The 17,614-nt window shown below is 39.4% G+C and overlaps 2 protein-coding genes across 12 annotated transcripts in view; one reads left to right on the top strand and one right to left on the bottom strand.

Moving 5' to 3' along the window:
- Positions 1-17,614, top strand: part of LOC144077528 (uncharacterized) — a 178,492-nt gene that overhangs the window by 1,148 nt on the left and 159,730 nt on the right. For 8 of the 11 annotated variants that reach the window (XR_013301033.1, XR_013301035.1, XR_013301034.1 and 5 more), the window contains exon 2: positions 16,049-16,249. The exons of 1 other annotated variant lie outside the window; for it this stretch is intronic. The gene's annotated coding sequence lies outside the window, so the exon portion shown is untranslated. Of the gene's footprint in view, positions 1-13,462; positions 13,526-15,943; positions 15,963-16,048; positions 16,250-17,614 lie in introns of those variants that run through there. 2 more of the 11 variants (XM_077605328.1, XM_077605329.1) reach the window with 2 other exon arrangements.
- Positions 1,127-13,213, bottom strand: ednraa (endothelin receptor type Aa). The gene is made up of 8 exons (XM_077606160.1): positions 13,017-13,213; positions 10,969-11,393; positions 7,393-7,520; positions 4,952-5,150; positions 3,146-3,298; positions 2,902-3,035; positions 2,714-2,822; positions 1,127-1,791 (listed from the first exon to the last, which is right to left on the bottom strand). Exons 2-8 carry the CDS (start codon positions 11,353-11,355, stop codon positions 1,654-1,656), a joined length of 1,248 nt encoding a protein of 415 aa, XP_077462286.1. The 5' UTR covers positions 11,356-11,393; positions 13,017-13,213; the 3' UTR covers positions 1,127-1,653.

Raw genomic sequence — 17,614 nt, 5'->3', positions numbered from 1 at the left:
AATGTTTGAATTTTTCCTTTTGGCTTAAAATGAATAAAGCATAGTCTTCGCCACGAGTCACACGAGCCAATGGATGCCTCGGAGGGACGGGGTAAAGCCACCAGGGTTAGCGTGGATAAACATATGTCGCGTTTAATCACAGCCGAAAGGTGTTTTAGCTCAAAAGATTTGGCGTCCTTCCATTTATTGTTATGTTTTATTTCTTTATCTCTAGGTTTTAATTTCATGTGGATTTTTTCTCACATGGATTGATTGTATTGATGCAAAGTGCACCTTCATTTTGGTTACTTTAGCACTGGTTTATTGATCTTAAATGGTCTGCCGTAAGACTTTTTGGCAGAAAAAAATTATTGAATTACGTATTGTCTTTATTTTGGACCTCCCAGGAAGAGTACGTTTTTCTCACAGATAGTGAACGTGGAAACGAGACCCCCCGTTTTTTTGTGACCCAAGGGGAGCTTATATTAGCACGGGCTAGGGAAATAAACTTGCGTTTATTAGGATAAGAGGGGATCGAGTGATAGCTATTTTACTGCCAATTAAAACAATTTAAAATTGGACGGACAGTTAGTTATGTTTTATGGATTATGTGAGCATAAGTATCTGGAGTGGGTTTTAATTTAACGGATATAGCTCTAAATCAACTCGTGATTTATATCTATAAATAACAAAATGCTAATGTTTTCACCACCGTAATCACATTTTTAAATCTTGAGCATGCATTTGATGTCAGATTATTTTTATGTACATCTAAAATGTCATAATATTCCCCAAATTATTAATAGCGTTATCTTTAGGTATTTTAAAAATATAAAATGTACTGTTACATCTCATGGTTTTGTCAAGTGAAGTTCATTTGTATCACAACAATTACCTAAAAATGCCAAAAAATAGAAATATTTTGATTCAAAAAGTTTTTTTTTTAATGAAAATTTACATGTAAATTGAATTTTATGCCAAATTAATTTAGATTGCGTGAAATAATGTAGAGACACCAAGTAATTACCTCGTTAGAAATATATCCTGCAAGTTAAGTAATAATCTTTTTCTACATTCTTGGTGTATCGTAATTTTTTTTCTCTGTGACCCCAAAATAAACCACCTTTATCATCACAAACAACCCACGGGCGTGATAATAATCCCTTTATTCATTTTCAGTTATCTTAAACATAGACACACGGACCTTAAAACTTAGCATTCCGTCGGTTAGCATTTTAATTATATAAAAATTAAAAAATAATAATTACAATCATCAAAATGAATCATTCACGACAAGTCTTTCCTATGTGCAGTCGGCAACCGTTTGTGAAATATTCACCACGCCGGGCAACGCCAAGCGCAAAAGGTGACGATAAATGAATAACGAGCACATCCGCGGACGGGTTAGCGGAAAAACAAACGTGGTGGCTAACGCGCTTTCCTGTTTCCCGACTCCCCACGGCGGCGTTTCCTCCCGTCGGGTCGCGACGCCCTTTATTTTTTGCACGAGGATCGTGACGGCGGTTCGCAGTCGGGAAATCCTTCGGGCCGTTTGTCCTTTTTGTCGGTGGGGTTTCATGCAAGGTGCCATCGGGGGTTTAGGTTTATTTGTCGGAAAGTGTGTCGGGATATGGCGCGTGTTTTTTGGGGGATGGGTAGCTGTTGGAATGGCGTTCAGTCGCTGTCTTTGCGCAGGCTGCGGTCGCCGTTGGCGTTGTTGGGCTCGGGGCTTTTGCACTGGACGCTGGTGCCGTTCATGGCGCCCGTGCTGCTCAGCTGACTCTCCGAGTAGCACCAGCAGCACAAACACGACTGTGGGGGAGCGTGGAAAAAAATTGTAAAAAAACAAGTGGTAGTAAAAGATCGCGTTTCCGTGCGACAAATTACTTCTTTTTTTTTTTTCATTCTGCTTTCAATTTGAACCGTGGACTGGACCTATATTGCCGTCATTGGTAGACAGATTTCATTCGAATAGCAAAGAAATATTTGTATTAGCGTGGTATTATATGATGACGTATATCGCCAAAACAGCAGGGGCGCACTATTTGTACCAATTTGCTACATGATTATAATTTCTATATAGTTGAATAGGAGCGCCAATCAGGTCTGAAAATGTGCCTTGTTTGCTAATTGGGTTCACTTGCTAACCTGAATTGGTGGTCGGCCAATCACAGGGAGACAAACGACCATAACTCGTAACTAAGGGCAATTTAGAGTGTCCAATCAGCCTACATTGCATAGCTTTGGAATCCACGCAGGTCTGGGGAGAACATGCAAACTCCACACAGGTGGACCAACCTGGATTTGAACCCAAGTCCCCCACCGTGAGGCCGACATGCTATCCACTCATCCGCCAGACTGTCCCTCAATATGAATTATCCTTAATTAAATGATGCTTATTTAATGCACACTTCCCTTCAAAGTCAACACATTAGCCCGAGTAATGATAAATGAGGGTATTTTTTTTTTAAATCTAGATATTATGTTTAATTTAGTGTCTCAAAGGTTAACTTATGAATGAAATAGTACTCTATTTTTTTAATGATATTTGCTTCTTTTTGGAAGAGGAAATTAAGAATCTAACTTTTCTACGATAGTTTTAAAAAAAAATCTTATTCAAATTTGGATTTAAAAAAGAATGTAATGGACATTTGTTTCATGATAGAAATCTTAGATGTATAAATGTTAATATTGATCATCGATATACATATTTAACAAAATTGTTTGACTTTACCTTGAAACAATTTTTGAACTTTTTGCTGACAAAGTAGAGGATTATAGGATTGATGCAGGAGTTTATGGTTGCCAAGTTGATGCTCAGGTAGTCCAGAACTAAAAGGAAGCTGGAAAAACAGAAAAACAAATGAGCGCCAGTCACCAGGCAGGGCGCCATTTCGCCGTTCCGCCTTTTGACCGACTCACTTGAAGAGCTCGCAACGCGTCTCGTCGTTCTGGTAGTAAACCATCTTCTTCAGAATCCTGCTCAGGTGAAGCGGGAACCAGCAGAGGGCGAATATGAGGACCAGGCAGAAGACGGCTTTGGCCACTTCCCTTCTCTGGAGGGGGAAAAAAAATAAAATAAAAAAAACGACGTACGAGAAACGCTTATTATGATTGCCGCGTGAAGACGGTAGAGACGTAAGTGAAGGAGGAGGAAACGTGGAACCTGTTTGAGATGTTCACTCAGGGCGATTCTCAGGCTGCCATTCCTGTTGTTGAGCATTTCGCAGGTCATCAGCGTGTAAAAGACGGCCGTGCACGTCAGCGGAACGCAAAAGTAGAAACCGAACAGCCACCAGTCCTTGGCGTCTTTGTAAAACTGGGAAGACCAATCGGCCCAGAAGATGACAATCGAATAAAAAAATAATTGGGTTTGTGTATATTACGTGTCAAAGTGGCGGCCCGGGGGCCAAATCTGGCCCGCCGCATCATTTTGTGTGGCCCGGAAAAGTAAATCACGAGTGTCGACTTTCTGTTTTAGGATCAGATTAAAATGAAGAGTATAGATGTATATTAAATTTCCTGATTTCCCCCTTTTTGAATCAATAATTGTCATTTTTTAATCAATTTTTTCTGTGTTTTTAGTTCAAAAATCATTTTGTAAAATCTGAAAATATAAAAAAAAGCTCAAATAAACATTGTTTTAGATCTATAAAAAACTGAATATTCAGGGATTTTAATCCAGTTCTTTTAATCAATTTATTAAAAAAAAATCTAAATATTATATCTAAAATGGTCCGGCCCATGTGAAATCAAGTTGACGTTAACCAACCCGAGTCTGACACCCTTGGTGTATATGGTACAGTACTATATGGTATTTTTATGTTTACAAAAGTGATTTCCAAAACATGTTTTTGCTAATAACCCACTTAATTGTAGGTTAGTTAGCTTTGTTCAAATGGGAGCAAGAAAGACATTTGGATGGACTATTTTGGCTTTTTTTAATACTTGGTATTGGTAAATCCACAATATCAGGTGACTTGGACGAAGACTCCAATACAAAAATATGCAATTAGGTCTAATCTGGTTTTATCATGTTGCCTCATCATCTGCCGCCCGGCTCGTTTGAACCCCCCAGCGGCCCCCCAGTAAGACGCCAGTGTGTTATTTCTACTGTCTGAGAGTGACGACTCCATTAGGTCACATATGGATTAAATCTGCACACGAGGCCTCAGGTTTTTTTTTTTTTTTGTGGATTCAGGTTTCAGTAATTGTGCACCGCCTGTCATTAATTTTGTCCTCCAGTGGAAAAACAACAACAATCAACTTGGGCCCGGGCGATCAATCGATTGCATGAGATGGACTTTTTGTTGTTGTTGTATTTCCTAAAATCTAGCATTTTTATGTAAAAAAATCGTTTTTGCTTTTATGTGAAGTTGTTAGTTTGCATTATGCAAATGGGGGGTATTTCAAACTAAATTTTACAGTTTTAATATTTTAACATTATTTTTTTTTTGTGACCAAATGAGGTAATTAGATTAAAAAAAAAAAAACTTGTTTTATGTTGGCCAAAATTACAAATACAAATTGCTTTGCAGATCTCAGCTTTAATTATATGTATTTTGTATTATCACTTATTTAGCTTACATATTTTAATTTAAAAAATGCAGAATTTGGAGTTAATTTAAAAAAAAAAGTTTAGTTATGGTCCTGAAATAACACATTGAAGTTTTTCATAGTATTTAACTCCTAACCCAATTCATTTAACCTGGGAAAACCTGCAAAAAAAAAAATTGTAAAATGATTTTTTAAAATTTGAATCCATGAGCCCTGAAAAACTTAGTACCATTTATTCTTCTACATTTTTTGCCTTTCTAAATCTAAACAGTCAAGAAGCCATGCAGGTGTAGCTCCCATCTCCTTTTGTATTGCACGCTCTAGTCAAAATGAAAAATCTCCGTCCATTTTTGTTCTTTTTTGGAAGACAAATCACGTCAAAAGGCAAAGCGATAAAAGCAGGACGCTGACGTACCACCATGAAGTCCGACTTGGGTTGCAGCATGCAGGTGCGGAAGCTCTCGTTGCGATAGTTGAAGTTGACCATGTCGAATCCCACCGCCTCGGGGATGGCCAGGACCATAGACAGGACCCAGATGGAGAGGATCTCCATCACGGTGAAGAGCGGGATCCCCACGCCCTGAACTCGACTCCACGAAGCCACGGCTCGGTACCTGCCCCGTGGGAACAATGAGGATGAAAACCTCGTTTACACGACAATTTGCTTAAGCAATTGCTGTTGGGGAAATTGCGTCCTGGGATGTCTCTAATCAACTGCCAGTGTTGACTACGACTTATTTATTATCCTGGGTACCGTATTTTCTCGCAAATAAGCCGTATTTGTCGCTAAAAAAATGATGAGTGAATCGAGGGTACGGCTTATATGCGCACAAATTAGACTTGCGTTAACGCCATAACGCAAGACAAATAGGTTTTTTTTAAAATAACGCTTAACAAAATTTATTTTGGCGCCTACAAAGGTAATGCAAGAAAAAATAAACCGTATCTTACATAAAACGTGAAAAAAACTCACTAACTTGTGCCTGCCATTGCTCGCTCAGGGCGCCGCTATCTTGCCAAACTATTAAAACCATGAATATGGAGGGGAAAATTGTGAATCAGGGGGCGGCTTATACAAGAGAAATTGTAAAATTCAACCATTTTAAGGCAATTTTAAGAGTGCGGCTTATACACGGAAGCGGCTAATATGCGAGAAAATACGGTACTACTTATTTATTATGCTGACTACTTCTTTATTTATTACTTATTGTTTAATTATTATTTTTTATTGATTATTAGTTTTTATATGTGCACTTCCCTACTTATTTATGGTTTATTTATTATTTATCATTATTTATTTGTCTGGTTTATACTTGTATAATGACAATAAAAGCATTTATTTCAATAGTTCACCGTGGCATTTTTACCCCAAATATTTCATAATTTCAACAGAAAAAAAATCATCAAAAAGTGAAGAGTTTGAACAACTAGCAGCGCCACCGTCCATCCAAAAATGCGCGCACCCCCCACCCCCCCGGAAAGCCGCCATATTTTCCTCCCGCCGTCTTCTTGGCGCCGCCGCAAACTGCCGAGTCAGCGCGTCCCCATCAAACTTTCAAGAATCCACGCGGGGAGATACGATCAATTGTTTATTTAACCGATTTAATATTTATTTACGTGACTGCGCCGAACAGGCCCTGGCCTCCGTCTTTGGTTAACAGGGGGGTGTTTGGGGGGGGGGGGGGGGGGGGGGGTCCGCCCCTTCGGCTTGTTTGCTTGTTTGTTTCATTAATAGAAAAGCGCTTGTCGAAAAATGTTTTAGTAAAATCGGGCATCAAGATTTCATGGACAAACAATATATTTTTCATGCCCCATTTGAATCTCTCTGTTCGACAACATGGCGCCATGTATATTTAACAAAGCGCTAAATGGATAATCCCTTTTTTTTTTCCTTTTAGCCGATCCTCTAATGTGTAAATAAAGTACAAATCGTATGTTGCATTAAAGATTAGATTTTTTTTAATTTCCTGGAGACTTGCAATAACTCTGACTGGAAAGTAACTCGACTCACATCTTTTTTTATTTAATTTTTTTATCGAACGGCCTGGAAAAACAAGCTAGTGAACGCATCATCTCTGTTTCCCATAATAGAAGGTCGTTAAGAGAGAAGCTCTTATCTGGTGGGTTGTGTCTGCCGGGCTCGGCTGTCACCGTTTATTTTTTTATTTTGTATTTTTTTCCGTAGGGTGGGGTCGCTTTATGCTATACGTTACTTCCATGATGCATTTTTAATGTACTTAATGTTGTAAAAATAGCCAGTCCATTAATGTGTAATGGAAGTTTCCAACAAAAAACAAATCGATGCCCAGCACGTGATCTAAAGTGCCTGATTACTGCCGCTTTTTTATGTACTAAAAATTCAATAAAATATTAAATTAAATAATTATACTTTTAAAAAAGTATTCTAAATAAATATAAATATTAAGAAGCTTAAAAACACACGGAATTGGCTTATTTGGTAAACATGGTTAAGTAATGTAAAGCGTTTTGAGTCGTATTTAATGAGGAAATACACGAGCTAATCACATCGCTACGCTAATATGACAACATGTTTAATCCCTTGATTATCCATAGCTATTTTTCTTTTTTTTTTGCAGTCGTATTTATATGGGAATTTGAAAAATGTTGTGATCAAGCCTCTAACGACCCTGCTATTTAAAAAAAAATATTTAAAGGATGAAAGATAAATCTGCCTATATTAAGATAAGAATTTGCAGTGTCTATAAAAATACTCTGTTAATTTGATTTTGCTTAACTGGGTAACTGCTGGGGAAAAAAAAAAAAAAACTTCTTTTAAAAATATCTTCACTCATTTCTTTCGAACGTACGCATCCGAGTTGTGAACGGCGTACCAACCTATCGACGCTGAGGGCGCACAAGTTGAGCACGGTGATGCCCACTGAGGCTTTCTGCAGGAAGGGTACCAGTTTGCAGAGAAAAAGGCCAAAGTCGTTGTCGTAGAACGGCCACCGCGACGCCAACAGCTGAAAGACAAAAAGACCAACAGCTATAAAATAGCATAACATTGACGACAAGTCGCAGTAGCTATTTGTTTTCCAATCAGATTTCAATGACACAGCTGATAGCATTTATTGTTTCAGGCCGTGAAATGTTAACATTAATTTGATTGGCCAAAATTCAAAATGAATAAAAATCAACTATAATTAGTTTTGGTGGTTAGCATTTTATTGTTAGCCGATACTTTAAGTGTTAGCGGTTAGCATTTTAATATTAGCTGATACTTTAAGCGTTAGCGGTTAGCATTTTAATATTAGCCGATACTTTAAGTGTTAGCGGTTAGCATTTTAATGTTAGCCGATACTTTAAGTGTTAGCGGTTAGCATTTTAATGTTAGCGGATACTTTAAGCGTTGGCTATTAGCATTTTAATATTAGCCGATACTTTAAGTGTTAGCGGTTAGCATTTTAATGTTAGCGTCCCTAAACAAAGAATCACATACAACACATCTTTGATTATTTTTTCCGTCATATTCATTATTTGTTCAATTCATATATGCATTTTTGTATATCTCCTCTTTTTCAAAATGGTAACTTTTTTGTTTGAATATTCTTTTTGTAGTTTTAGTTTTGTGTAACCTGTATTTCCCTATTTTCTCTTTTCTAGTTTTATTATTTTCAATGTTATTTATTTATTTGTCAGTTTTTTATTTTTGCGAAACGTATCAATTCCCCTGTTTTCTTTTTTAAGAGTTTTATTCTTTTCACAACTATTTATTTATTCTTTGATAGTTTTTATTATTTATACATTTAGATTTTTTTTCTTACATTTTGGCAGTTTTAGATTAGATAACTTTATTCATCCTGTATTCGGGAAATTTAGATACATTTAAAATGAGTCCTCGTTACTGGCCTTTTATCGCCGTCGATAGCAATCAAACATCCATCAACGCCAGATCCGAAATATGTAGTTTCCTGGACTGGACTGTTGTTTATAGCAGCTGTTTAGCTTTTCCCACAGGGAAGAGGAAAGGCAAGCCACTGTTTTTGCCCTACGAGGGCCCCGCTTATTTTAGCCCACGCCGTTTCAGCTTTAAAGAAAAGGACATACAGTAGAAGAGCCTTCAAAGTAGTCCGCACGTCATTGTTTGAGAATTGGCCGTATCCTTTTTTTTGTTAAATTCCACCTTTAAGAGTCAGCGTGACACTTGGACGGGAGTTCATCGTAACCTTCTCCTTCTGTTTTCCATCATTTTAGTCCTTGCCATTAAAATGCCTTCTTTACGCTGGTCAAAAGCCCATCATAACAATTTTTTTAGGGGCTATATGACTCGATGGGAAAAGAGTATGGATACTTGTTGTTTTTATCATTTGACGTGTTGCAATACGAAATTGAAAGTGAGTAGAGGAGAAAGTAAATCCCAAAGTAGATCAGATTATTCTGTACAACTTTAACCTGGAGGTTTGGGCTCCATTAAAATATGATAAAACATTGTTATTTTGATGCATTATAATAAATTTATGGTATATTCAATGAGTCTTAACGGTAAAGGATGCTTCGAGTTGTGAGTATTTTGAGTCATGTTTGCCATTTTCTGGTGCTCGAATGAATTAGCATTAGCATTCACTTCAATATTGAAAGATACTTTGAGTTATGTGTTTTGAATTATGATAATTAAACTCACCAGCCAAGCCATTCGTGTAGATAAAAATAAGCAATGTACTGATAAGTTTCATTTTTTTAAAGCTTTCACATTTTGCAAATTCAAAAAAATCCAATTTTCACTGCCATGTTTGTATTCTTTTCCCACCATTGACGACAATGGACGTCCGGTCCATTTTGACTGGTCGTCATTGGCAGGAAATATCTCAAGACCGCATGTCAGCAATAAAAGTTGCAAAATATTTCAAAAATGTAGATGCAAAGACTGTAAACGAGCCCCAAAGGTCGTAAAATCCAACAAGTCCTCAGTGTTCAACAAACTACTCCTTTGGGTATTTTTTTATTTTACATTTTTTTCTTATTTATGTTCCTGTAGTGTCTATTTTCATAAGTTGTCCAGATAAGGATAGTGACTAATGTCCCAGGTCAGCTCAAGGCGACACGCATTTGCGGTCGGAGTCCTGATTCCCGTGTTTATTTTAGCACGGCACCTCTCATCGCCCGGATTGGTCGCACGGGGGAGTGAGGGAGGGAGGCGGGGTTTGGCCAGGGGGATAGGGAGAGAGAGTAAGGCCAGATAACGGCCACCGACTGATTGCGCTTTCCCGTCTCGAACGATTTATCCGAAATGCAGAGGTGTCCAAGCTACGGCACACGGGTCGCAATGATGCAAATAGGGTGTAATACGGCCCACAAAAGAATCTTCAGTTCGAACTGCATTCTGTTGCATTTATCAGTGTTTGTGCTAGATGGAGTTAGTCACTTAAAGCCCCTCCTTGTCACGTTGGCGGGGTGGGGAGGGGGGACTTGATTGAATTTTTTGGTTGGACTTGGCTGAGCCACAAACCATAGTCGTTTTTTTTAGATTAGATTAAACTTTATTCATCCTGTCCTCGGGAAATGTGTTATTTGTTGGACAGTTTTAATCCTATTTCACAGTTTGGCAGTTACCTAGTGATGTCATTATGATTTTTTTTAATTATTGTGGTGGCTGACATTTTAGTTTATTTTTTTCCCCAATAAATTATTGTTTTAATGGGAATATTGTCCTCAAGACTGCTTTTCGACCAAGTGACGAATGACGACTTTGAGGGCTGGACTGTGGTAAAATTTACTGGTGCTACATGGTTAGCATGTTGGCTAGCTGGCTTAGTCAATGGCATGGGAACCAAAACAATGCAGCGTTAAATGTTTTTTTTCCCCCCCAAAAATGCAAACCGTTTAAAACAAGGGTGTCAGTGTCGGGTTGGTTCGCGGGCCGCTTTAACGTCAACTTGATTTCATGTGGGCCGGACCATTTTAGATATAATATTTATATATTTTTTTATAAATGGATTAAAAGCCCGGAATATTCCGTTTTTATAGATCTAAAACAATGTTTATTTGAGCTTTTTTTATATATATTTTTAGATTTGACAAAATGATTTTTGAACTAAATACAGAAAAAAAGGATTAAAAAACTGCAATTGATTTAAAAGGGGGGAAATCAGGAAATATAATATACATCTATAATCTTCATTTGAATTTGATCCTAAAAAAGAAAGTCGCACTCATGATTTACTTTCCCGGGCCACACAAAATGATGCGGTGGGCCAGATATGGCCCCCGGGCCGCCACTTTGACTCCCGTGGTTTAAAAAAAAAAACTATTCAATGAAAAAATAAATTCGTTTTGTGTTCAAATACAAACGCTTGAAAGTCAATATTTCTTTTACATTTAAAAAAAATACCTTCAATCTACTGTTAATAGTGCTGAAAAGGAGCCATTTTAGGTCAAAGCGCACGATTAAATTCCCGAAACGTCGTGTCCCACCTTGTAGACGTTGATGGGGATGTCAATGACGATGTAGATGAGGTCCCCCAAGGCCAAACTGGCGATGAGTGCGTTGGGCCCATTCCTCATGCACTTGTGTTGGTAGATGATCCTCAGCAGGGTGGCGTTGCCCACCAGGCCCACCGCGAACACCAGCACGGAAATCACTGTGTTGATGTACTTGAAGTAGCTGTTGACCGAGGTGCTCACCGCGCACATGGGCGGCGCCAGGGGCCTCCTCGCCACCGTGCCGTTGGCCCAAACGGTTGGTCGTGGGGTGCTAGCGGAGCGCTGGAGGTGGTGGCCCTCCTCGACGGTTATCTGGCACGTTCCTAAGGCCGCCACGCAGGCTATGAGCAGCAGCGCTCGCAAGGCCGCGTCGCCCATCGCGGAATGCCGGCTGCGCTTTGATTCCGTTGTCGTAGCTTCAGCGACAAAAAGAGAAGAGTTAGTGTCAGGTTTAAAAGACATAAGTTCATTTTGCAGTACAAAAATCATTTGCTTTAACCCAAGGATGTCAGACTTGGGTTGGTTTGCGGGCCACTTTAACCTCAACTCGATTTCATGTGGGCCGGACCATTTTAGATATAATATTTAGATTTTTTTTAATAAATGGATTAAATGAACTGTATTAAAGTCCCTGAATATTCAGTTTTTATAGATCTAAAACTATTTTTATTTTTGCTTTTTTAAAATATATTTTTAGACTTTACAAAATGACTTTGAACTAAAAACACAGAAAAAAATGATTAAAAAACGACAATTATTGATTTAAAAGGGGGAAAATTAGGAAATTTAATATTTATCTATACTCTTCATTTTAATTTGATCCTAAAACAGAAAGTCGGCACTCATGATTTACTTTCTTGGGCCGCACAAAATGATGTGGCGGGCCAGATTTGGTCCCCGGGCCGCCACTTTGACACCTGTGCTCTAGCCCGTGCGCATGTGACTTTTTTGGGGGGTGTCGTGGCTGAGACGATGTAACGCTGTCCTAAATTTTAGGTTCGTGCGAGTAGGGAGTGTTTTTTTGCTATGTCTTGTTTGAGGTAAACATGCGCTTTGTTTACGTGATCATTGCACTTAGCCAAAATCCAAAAAGCATTTGGAATGTTCCTAATATTTCTTTTGGGTTGTTGCTGTTGTGATTGATTTTTTATATTTTTTGGGGCAAACTGATTTTGAGTGCAGTCTGTATTAGATTGTAATCACATCGTTTGGGGGCCAAATCTGGCCTGCCGCATCATTTTGCGTGGCCCGGGAAAGTAAATCATGTGTGCCGACTTTCTGTTTTAGGATCAAATTAAAATGAAGAGTATAGATGTATATTAAATTTCCTGATTTTTCCCCTTTTAAATCAATATTTGTCATTTTTTAATCCATTTTTTTCTGTGTTTTTAGTTCAAAAATCATTTAGAAAAATCTAAAAATATATCAAAAAAGCTAAAATAAACATTGTGTTAGATCTACAAAAAACGGAATATTCAGGGCTTTTAATCCAGTTCTTTTAATCCATTTATTTAAAAAAAATCTAAATATTATATCTAAAATGGTCCGGCCCACGTGAAATCGAGTTGACGTTAAAGCGGCTCGCGAACCAACCCGAGTCCGACACCCTAGATTTAAACGCTAAATAACGTCCAAAAATATCATCGTCACGTAAACCAAACACCGCCATCGACACATTTTCCCGACAACTTGCTCTCTTGTCAAAATCATCGCGACATCCCCACCGGGAAAAAAAAAAAGCTAGCATTTTTCAGACGCCCCCCCCTCAAAAAAGTCTGTAAACTTTTAAAAAGCCGTCACGTTGTCGGAGAAAGCCCTTTTGCACGGTGTCGCGTCTTTTTCGCCCCCGAGTCGTTCCTGTTTCAAAGTCCCGCCTGTCAGCCAGTACACAAAGAACTATTTAGCAGCCAGCCCTTCAAGTAGCATCACAGTTTAGCATCATCGCCGCCGCGCCCGCCGGGACCCGTGACAGCACGCAAACTGATCCTCGCATCAATAATAAATCCCTTTTTTTTTTTTTTTTTTGCTTTTCTACCTACCGCTTCTTCTAAAAAGCGCGTGGCGCCCCTCGGAAAGCGTCAGGCGAACTTTCAGCTGAAGCCCCCAGACATCTGTATCACATCACATGAGTAATTAACGCGCTATCAAAGCCGCAGCCGGATCCCCTCTTGGTTTCAGCAAAGGCGGCCGTCTGCTCCGAGGTGCCGTCGCATTATGGCGAGCGCTTTCCTTTGCGCCGCATGTGTGTGTATGTGTGTGTGTGTGTGTGTGTGTGTGAGACACTTTGACTGGGTGGGATCGTAAATCTCCACCTCCCTTCGGTAACAAACCGGCCCCCCCTTTACATTTCAAACACGGTTAGTTGCTACGTAGGCTCGACCTTAGCTTTTTTTTTTTTTTAGGGTTGTCTTTTAGATCAAGGTGGCTCACGCGACGGGAAAAGAGTTTCAGTTCAGGAAATTATAGTTGTGTTCGTGAGGGCCAGTTCGGGAAGTTGGATTATTATTATTATTATTTTTTAAGATGTTAGAGTTCAAGGGGCTGGATGGTAAATTTTTTTTTTTGATTAGATAACTTTATTCATCCCGTATTCGGGAAATTTCATTGTCACAGTAGCAAGGGGGTGAGAATACAGACACAGAAAAATACATTTTAGACATAACTAGGTAATAAATAAGTTAATAATTAGATAAAGAATTTGGGGCACTGGAAGGGGAGAATGTGGACTAAAGTGTTGATTAACTATTGTTTTTTTTTGTTTTTAGATATGCATCTGGTCGAAATGACAACATACTAGACACACGCATATGTAGCACATTTTAAGACAGCATTATGAGCATAATTTTGTTGGTCTAATAGCCAGACTTTAAGATGATTGGCCCGGAGGTTCAGAGACCTTAATTGGTTCATGTATGCTAATTGGTGTTGAGTTCCAGGTACGAAGAGAGTAACTGCTATAGCTAATGTAGCACTTTTTTTGAAGGGAACTACACAGTCACCTCTAGAGCCGGCCATTGTTGATGTATGGCCATGATGTAAATATAAAAAGGCCAGAAATAGATTCTATTTAAAAATGTAATGAAATTAAAAAAATAAGAATAATCTTAGTTTTTAAAACAACATTGAAAAATTCTTACATTTTTTTCTTACATAATTCTCCAAATTCTTATTCATGCAATTATTTCCAAAACAAACTTTTTAATTTATTTTCAGTTTATTTAATCTACTTTTTTAACCATCTAGAGTAGACCAAGGGTGTAAGACTTGGGTTGGTTCGCGGGCCGGAATAACATCAACTCGATTTCATGTTGGCCGGACCATTTTAGATATAATTCATTTGAATTTGATCCTAAAACAGAAAGTCGGCACTCATGATTTACTTTCCCGGGCCACACAAAATGATGCGGCGGGCCAGATTTGGCCCACAGGCCGCCACTTTGACACGTGATCTAGACTAATGAATTGTACATTGAGATTTTTTGAAATTAATTTTGTATATCCAAATTCCTTGGCCAACCCGCACTCTTCCACCAATTAGTCCATCAATAATAACAAATTGGACATCTATTTTTGCAAAAATACCTTCCTTAGCGTTAAAACAATCTTTTTTTCTAATGTCTTCCCACATTCGTTCCCAACCCGCTAACGCCAATATTTACCGGCATAACGCCACCGCTTACTAATTCCCGGTCAACCACGGCGGATATCGAATTCACCGTCACGCCATCGACCGACGGCGTCCCCGACCGCCGTGACACTCCGGCATCAGTCTTTGTCAGTCGCCGCCATTAATATCTAAACGGCCGAACCTTTTTACCTGCTCTCCCCGCTCGCCGTAGCCGGCGCGGCGGCTTTCATGTTGTTGTTGTTGTTTGGGCGCTTAATCGCGTATTAATGGCATTCCGTGTGAACTCTGAGATGGCAGCCTGCCTGCTAATTCACGCGCTTGTTCTCTGATGGCATCTGTCGAAGTGCGCTCCCCTTCTCTTTCTCCGCGTATCGGTACATGCCCGATGGGAAATTTCCAGCCGGCCCCAGACTGGAGAGGATGTAAGCAATTTCTTAACTGGGACACTTGCGAGTAAAGGGGGGGGGGGACGGGGACGTGGAGGGGGTGACGGAACAGCCAGTCAAAGACAGAAGGGAAGGAGGTTTGAGGCCAATTCTACTGTGACAGAATGACAGAAGACGATTCAATGTACCGCCAGGCGTTGTTAATTTGGGGCACAAACAAAAGTTTAAGTACGCCTGCTGTCGTTTCCGCGTCAGCGTGTCCTCGCTAGAAAAGCGAGTGGAGGAACTGCCAATGTTTGGGGACCCAAAGTTCTGGGTCGGAGACTTTTGGAATTTGGGGAATTGCCTGGTTATTTTGAGGTCACTTTTTTGTTGAGGTTGGGCATCTCCTGGTCACTTGCTGTTGAAATTAGTATGTGTTTTTTGGGGGCACTTTCTGGTCATTTGAAGGGTTTTTCTGTCGATATTTTCATTTTCTGATTGAGTCAGGTTTGAATTTGAGCATGTGATGGTGGCTTTTGTCGATATTTGGGACACTTATGGGTTTAGTTTCTGTTCTTTTTCATCAATACTCTTCTGGTTGTTTTGTTTTTTGTGTCGCTCCTGTAAGTTTGGGGGCATTTTTTGTCATTTGGAGGCTTTTCCTATCGATAACTTCATTTTCCGATTGAGTTAGATTTGAATTTGGGCACGTGATGGCGACTTTTGTTGATTTTTGGGACGCTTACCAGTTAGTTTCTGTTCGTTTTTATTGATACTTGTCTGTTTTTTTTTTTTTTTTTCTGTCGACCCTGTAAATTTTGGGGCACTTCCTGGTCATTTTTCGTGTTGCTCTTGTAAATTTTGGGGCATTTCTTTTCGTTTGGAGGCATTTTATATCGATATCTTAAATTTTCAAGTCACTTCCGATTCAGCCAGAGTCGCTTTGAATCTAATGATGATCACTTTGTTGATTTTTGGGCCCCTTACGGGTTAGTTTCTGTCCTTTTTCTTAGGTAATGGGTATATTATGTGTGTGTATATGTCTATTCATGTATTTTTTTTTCATTTTCAACAGAGTTTATCCTCGTCGGGATTGTGGGGTGCTGGAGCCTTCAGGAAAAAGGCGGACTAGACCCCAGATTGGTCGCCACTCAGTCTTAAGGCACACAGAAAGACGGTTTTGACAGTCACAACCGCACCGCCACCGAGTAGGAATCAATCCCACGGTGCGTGCACCCGAGTCAGGAAAAATAATCACCGGGTGCTGTATACACAGGTATGTTTAAAGATATATGGATAAAAATGTTTGTGCATAAATGTACAGTAATCCCTCGAATGTCGCGGTTAATGTAGACCAGACATGGCCGCCGCGATAATTGAAAAATCGCAAGGTAGGGTCATCCCTATTATAACAATTTTCATTTTTTTGTGTAACAAAAGTGGCATTTCAGTGTGGATTTTCACATTTTTATGAACTGAAATAATAATAATAATATAAGCAGAAAACCAGCTAGCAGCACACTTGAAAACATTTGAACTATTGTTTTGCATGAAAGTCTTTTTCTGTCCTCGAACGTTTAGGTGTCGTTGACGCGTCCACGGGCTAAACACAGACTCGCTGATAGCCAATCTCAAACCTTCCTCCCCAAGCTCGGACGCATTCCTCGTTGGTAATCTGGCTCTCGTTGGAGTGACCCTTCCACGGAGAGCGCTGATAAATCCAACAGGCTTTGCTACTACCCCGCCCCCCCCCCAAAAGCCCACAAATACATATTTCCCCTATCTCGCGGCTAGTTTGGACGGCAAGTCACAGAATGGTCGCTTTTTGTTTTCCTAGCATGTTTAGCTTGTTCAGAAATCAACATCTGCGGACAATTTAAACGCCGTGTTTTTGTAAACGCAGCTGCGAGGATGGAGAGTCACAGACTTGAGTCAAGAGTGACTGATTAGCACAAGGGTGTCAGACTCGGGTTGGTTCGCGGGCCACGTTAACGTCAACTCGATTTCCTGTGGGCCGGACCATTTTAGATAGAATATTTTGATTTTTTTTTTATAAATTGATTAAAAGAACTAGATTAAAAGGCTTGAATATTCCGATTTTTTTATAGATCTAAAAAAATGTTTATTTTAGCTTTTTTTAATATATATTTTTAGATTTTACAAAATGATTTTTGAACTAAAAACAGAAAAAAATGATTTAAAAAATACAATTATTGATTTAAAAGGGGTAAAATCAGGAAGTTTAATATACATCTATACTCTTCATTTTAATTTGATCCTAAAACAGAAAATCTGCACTCATGATTTACTTTGTCGGGCCACACAAAATGATGCGGCCGGCCAGATTTGGCCCCCGGGCCGCCACTTTGACACATGTGGATTAGTATTTAGCAATTTGGCATTTGGCACGGACAAGCTCTCATGGTCTACAAACACCACGGCAGTGGTGAAGAAGGCTCAGACACGACTCCATTTCCTCAGGGTACTTAGGAAGAACAACTTGGGCTCCAATCTTCTGAGAACCTTCTATAGAACCACTGTAGAGAGCATCCTGGCGTACGGCATCACAGTGTGGTACGCTGGAAGCACGGCGGCAGACAAAAGGGCCATGCAGAAAGTGATTAACACTGCCCAGAGGATT

Source organism: Stigmatopora argus, chromosome 7 (assembly GCF_051989625.1).
Source record: "Stigmatopora argus isolate UIUO_Sarg chromosome 7, RoL_Sarg_1.0, whole genome shotgun sequence".
NCBI lineage: Eukaryota > Metazoa > Chordata > Actinopteri > Syngnathiformes > Syngnathidae > Stigmatopora > Stigmatopora argus.
Note: the sequence above shows the minus strand (reverse complement) of the source record. Positions and strands in the feature narration are given on the sequence as shown.

Excerpts from the sequence above, each read along its gene's own strand:
- ednraa (XM_077606160.1), bottom strand. The coding sequence starts at position 11,355 with ATGGGCGACGCGGCCTTGCGAGCGCTGCTGCTCATAGCCTGCGTGGCG. Across the intron at positions 7,521-10,968 it reads TCCCCATCAACGTCTACAAG|CTGTTGGCGTCGCGGTGGCC; the intron begins GTGGGACACGAC and ends TTTGTCTTTCAG. Across the intron at positions 1,792-2,713 it reads AGTTCAAAAATTGTTTCAAG|TCGTGTTTGTGCTGCTGGTG; the intron begins GTAAAGTCAAAC and ends GCTCCCCCACAG.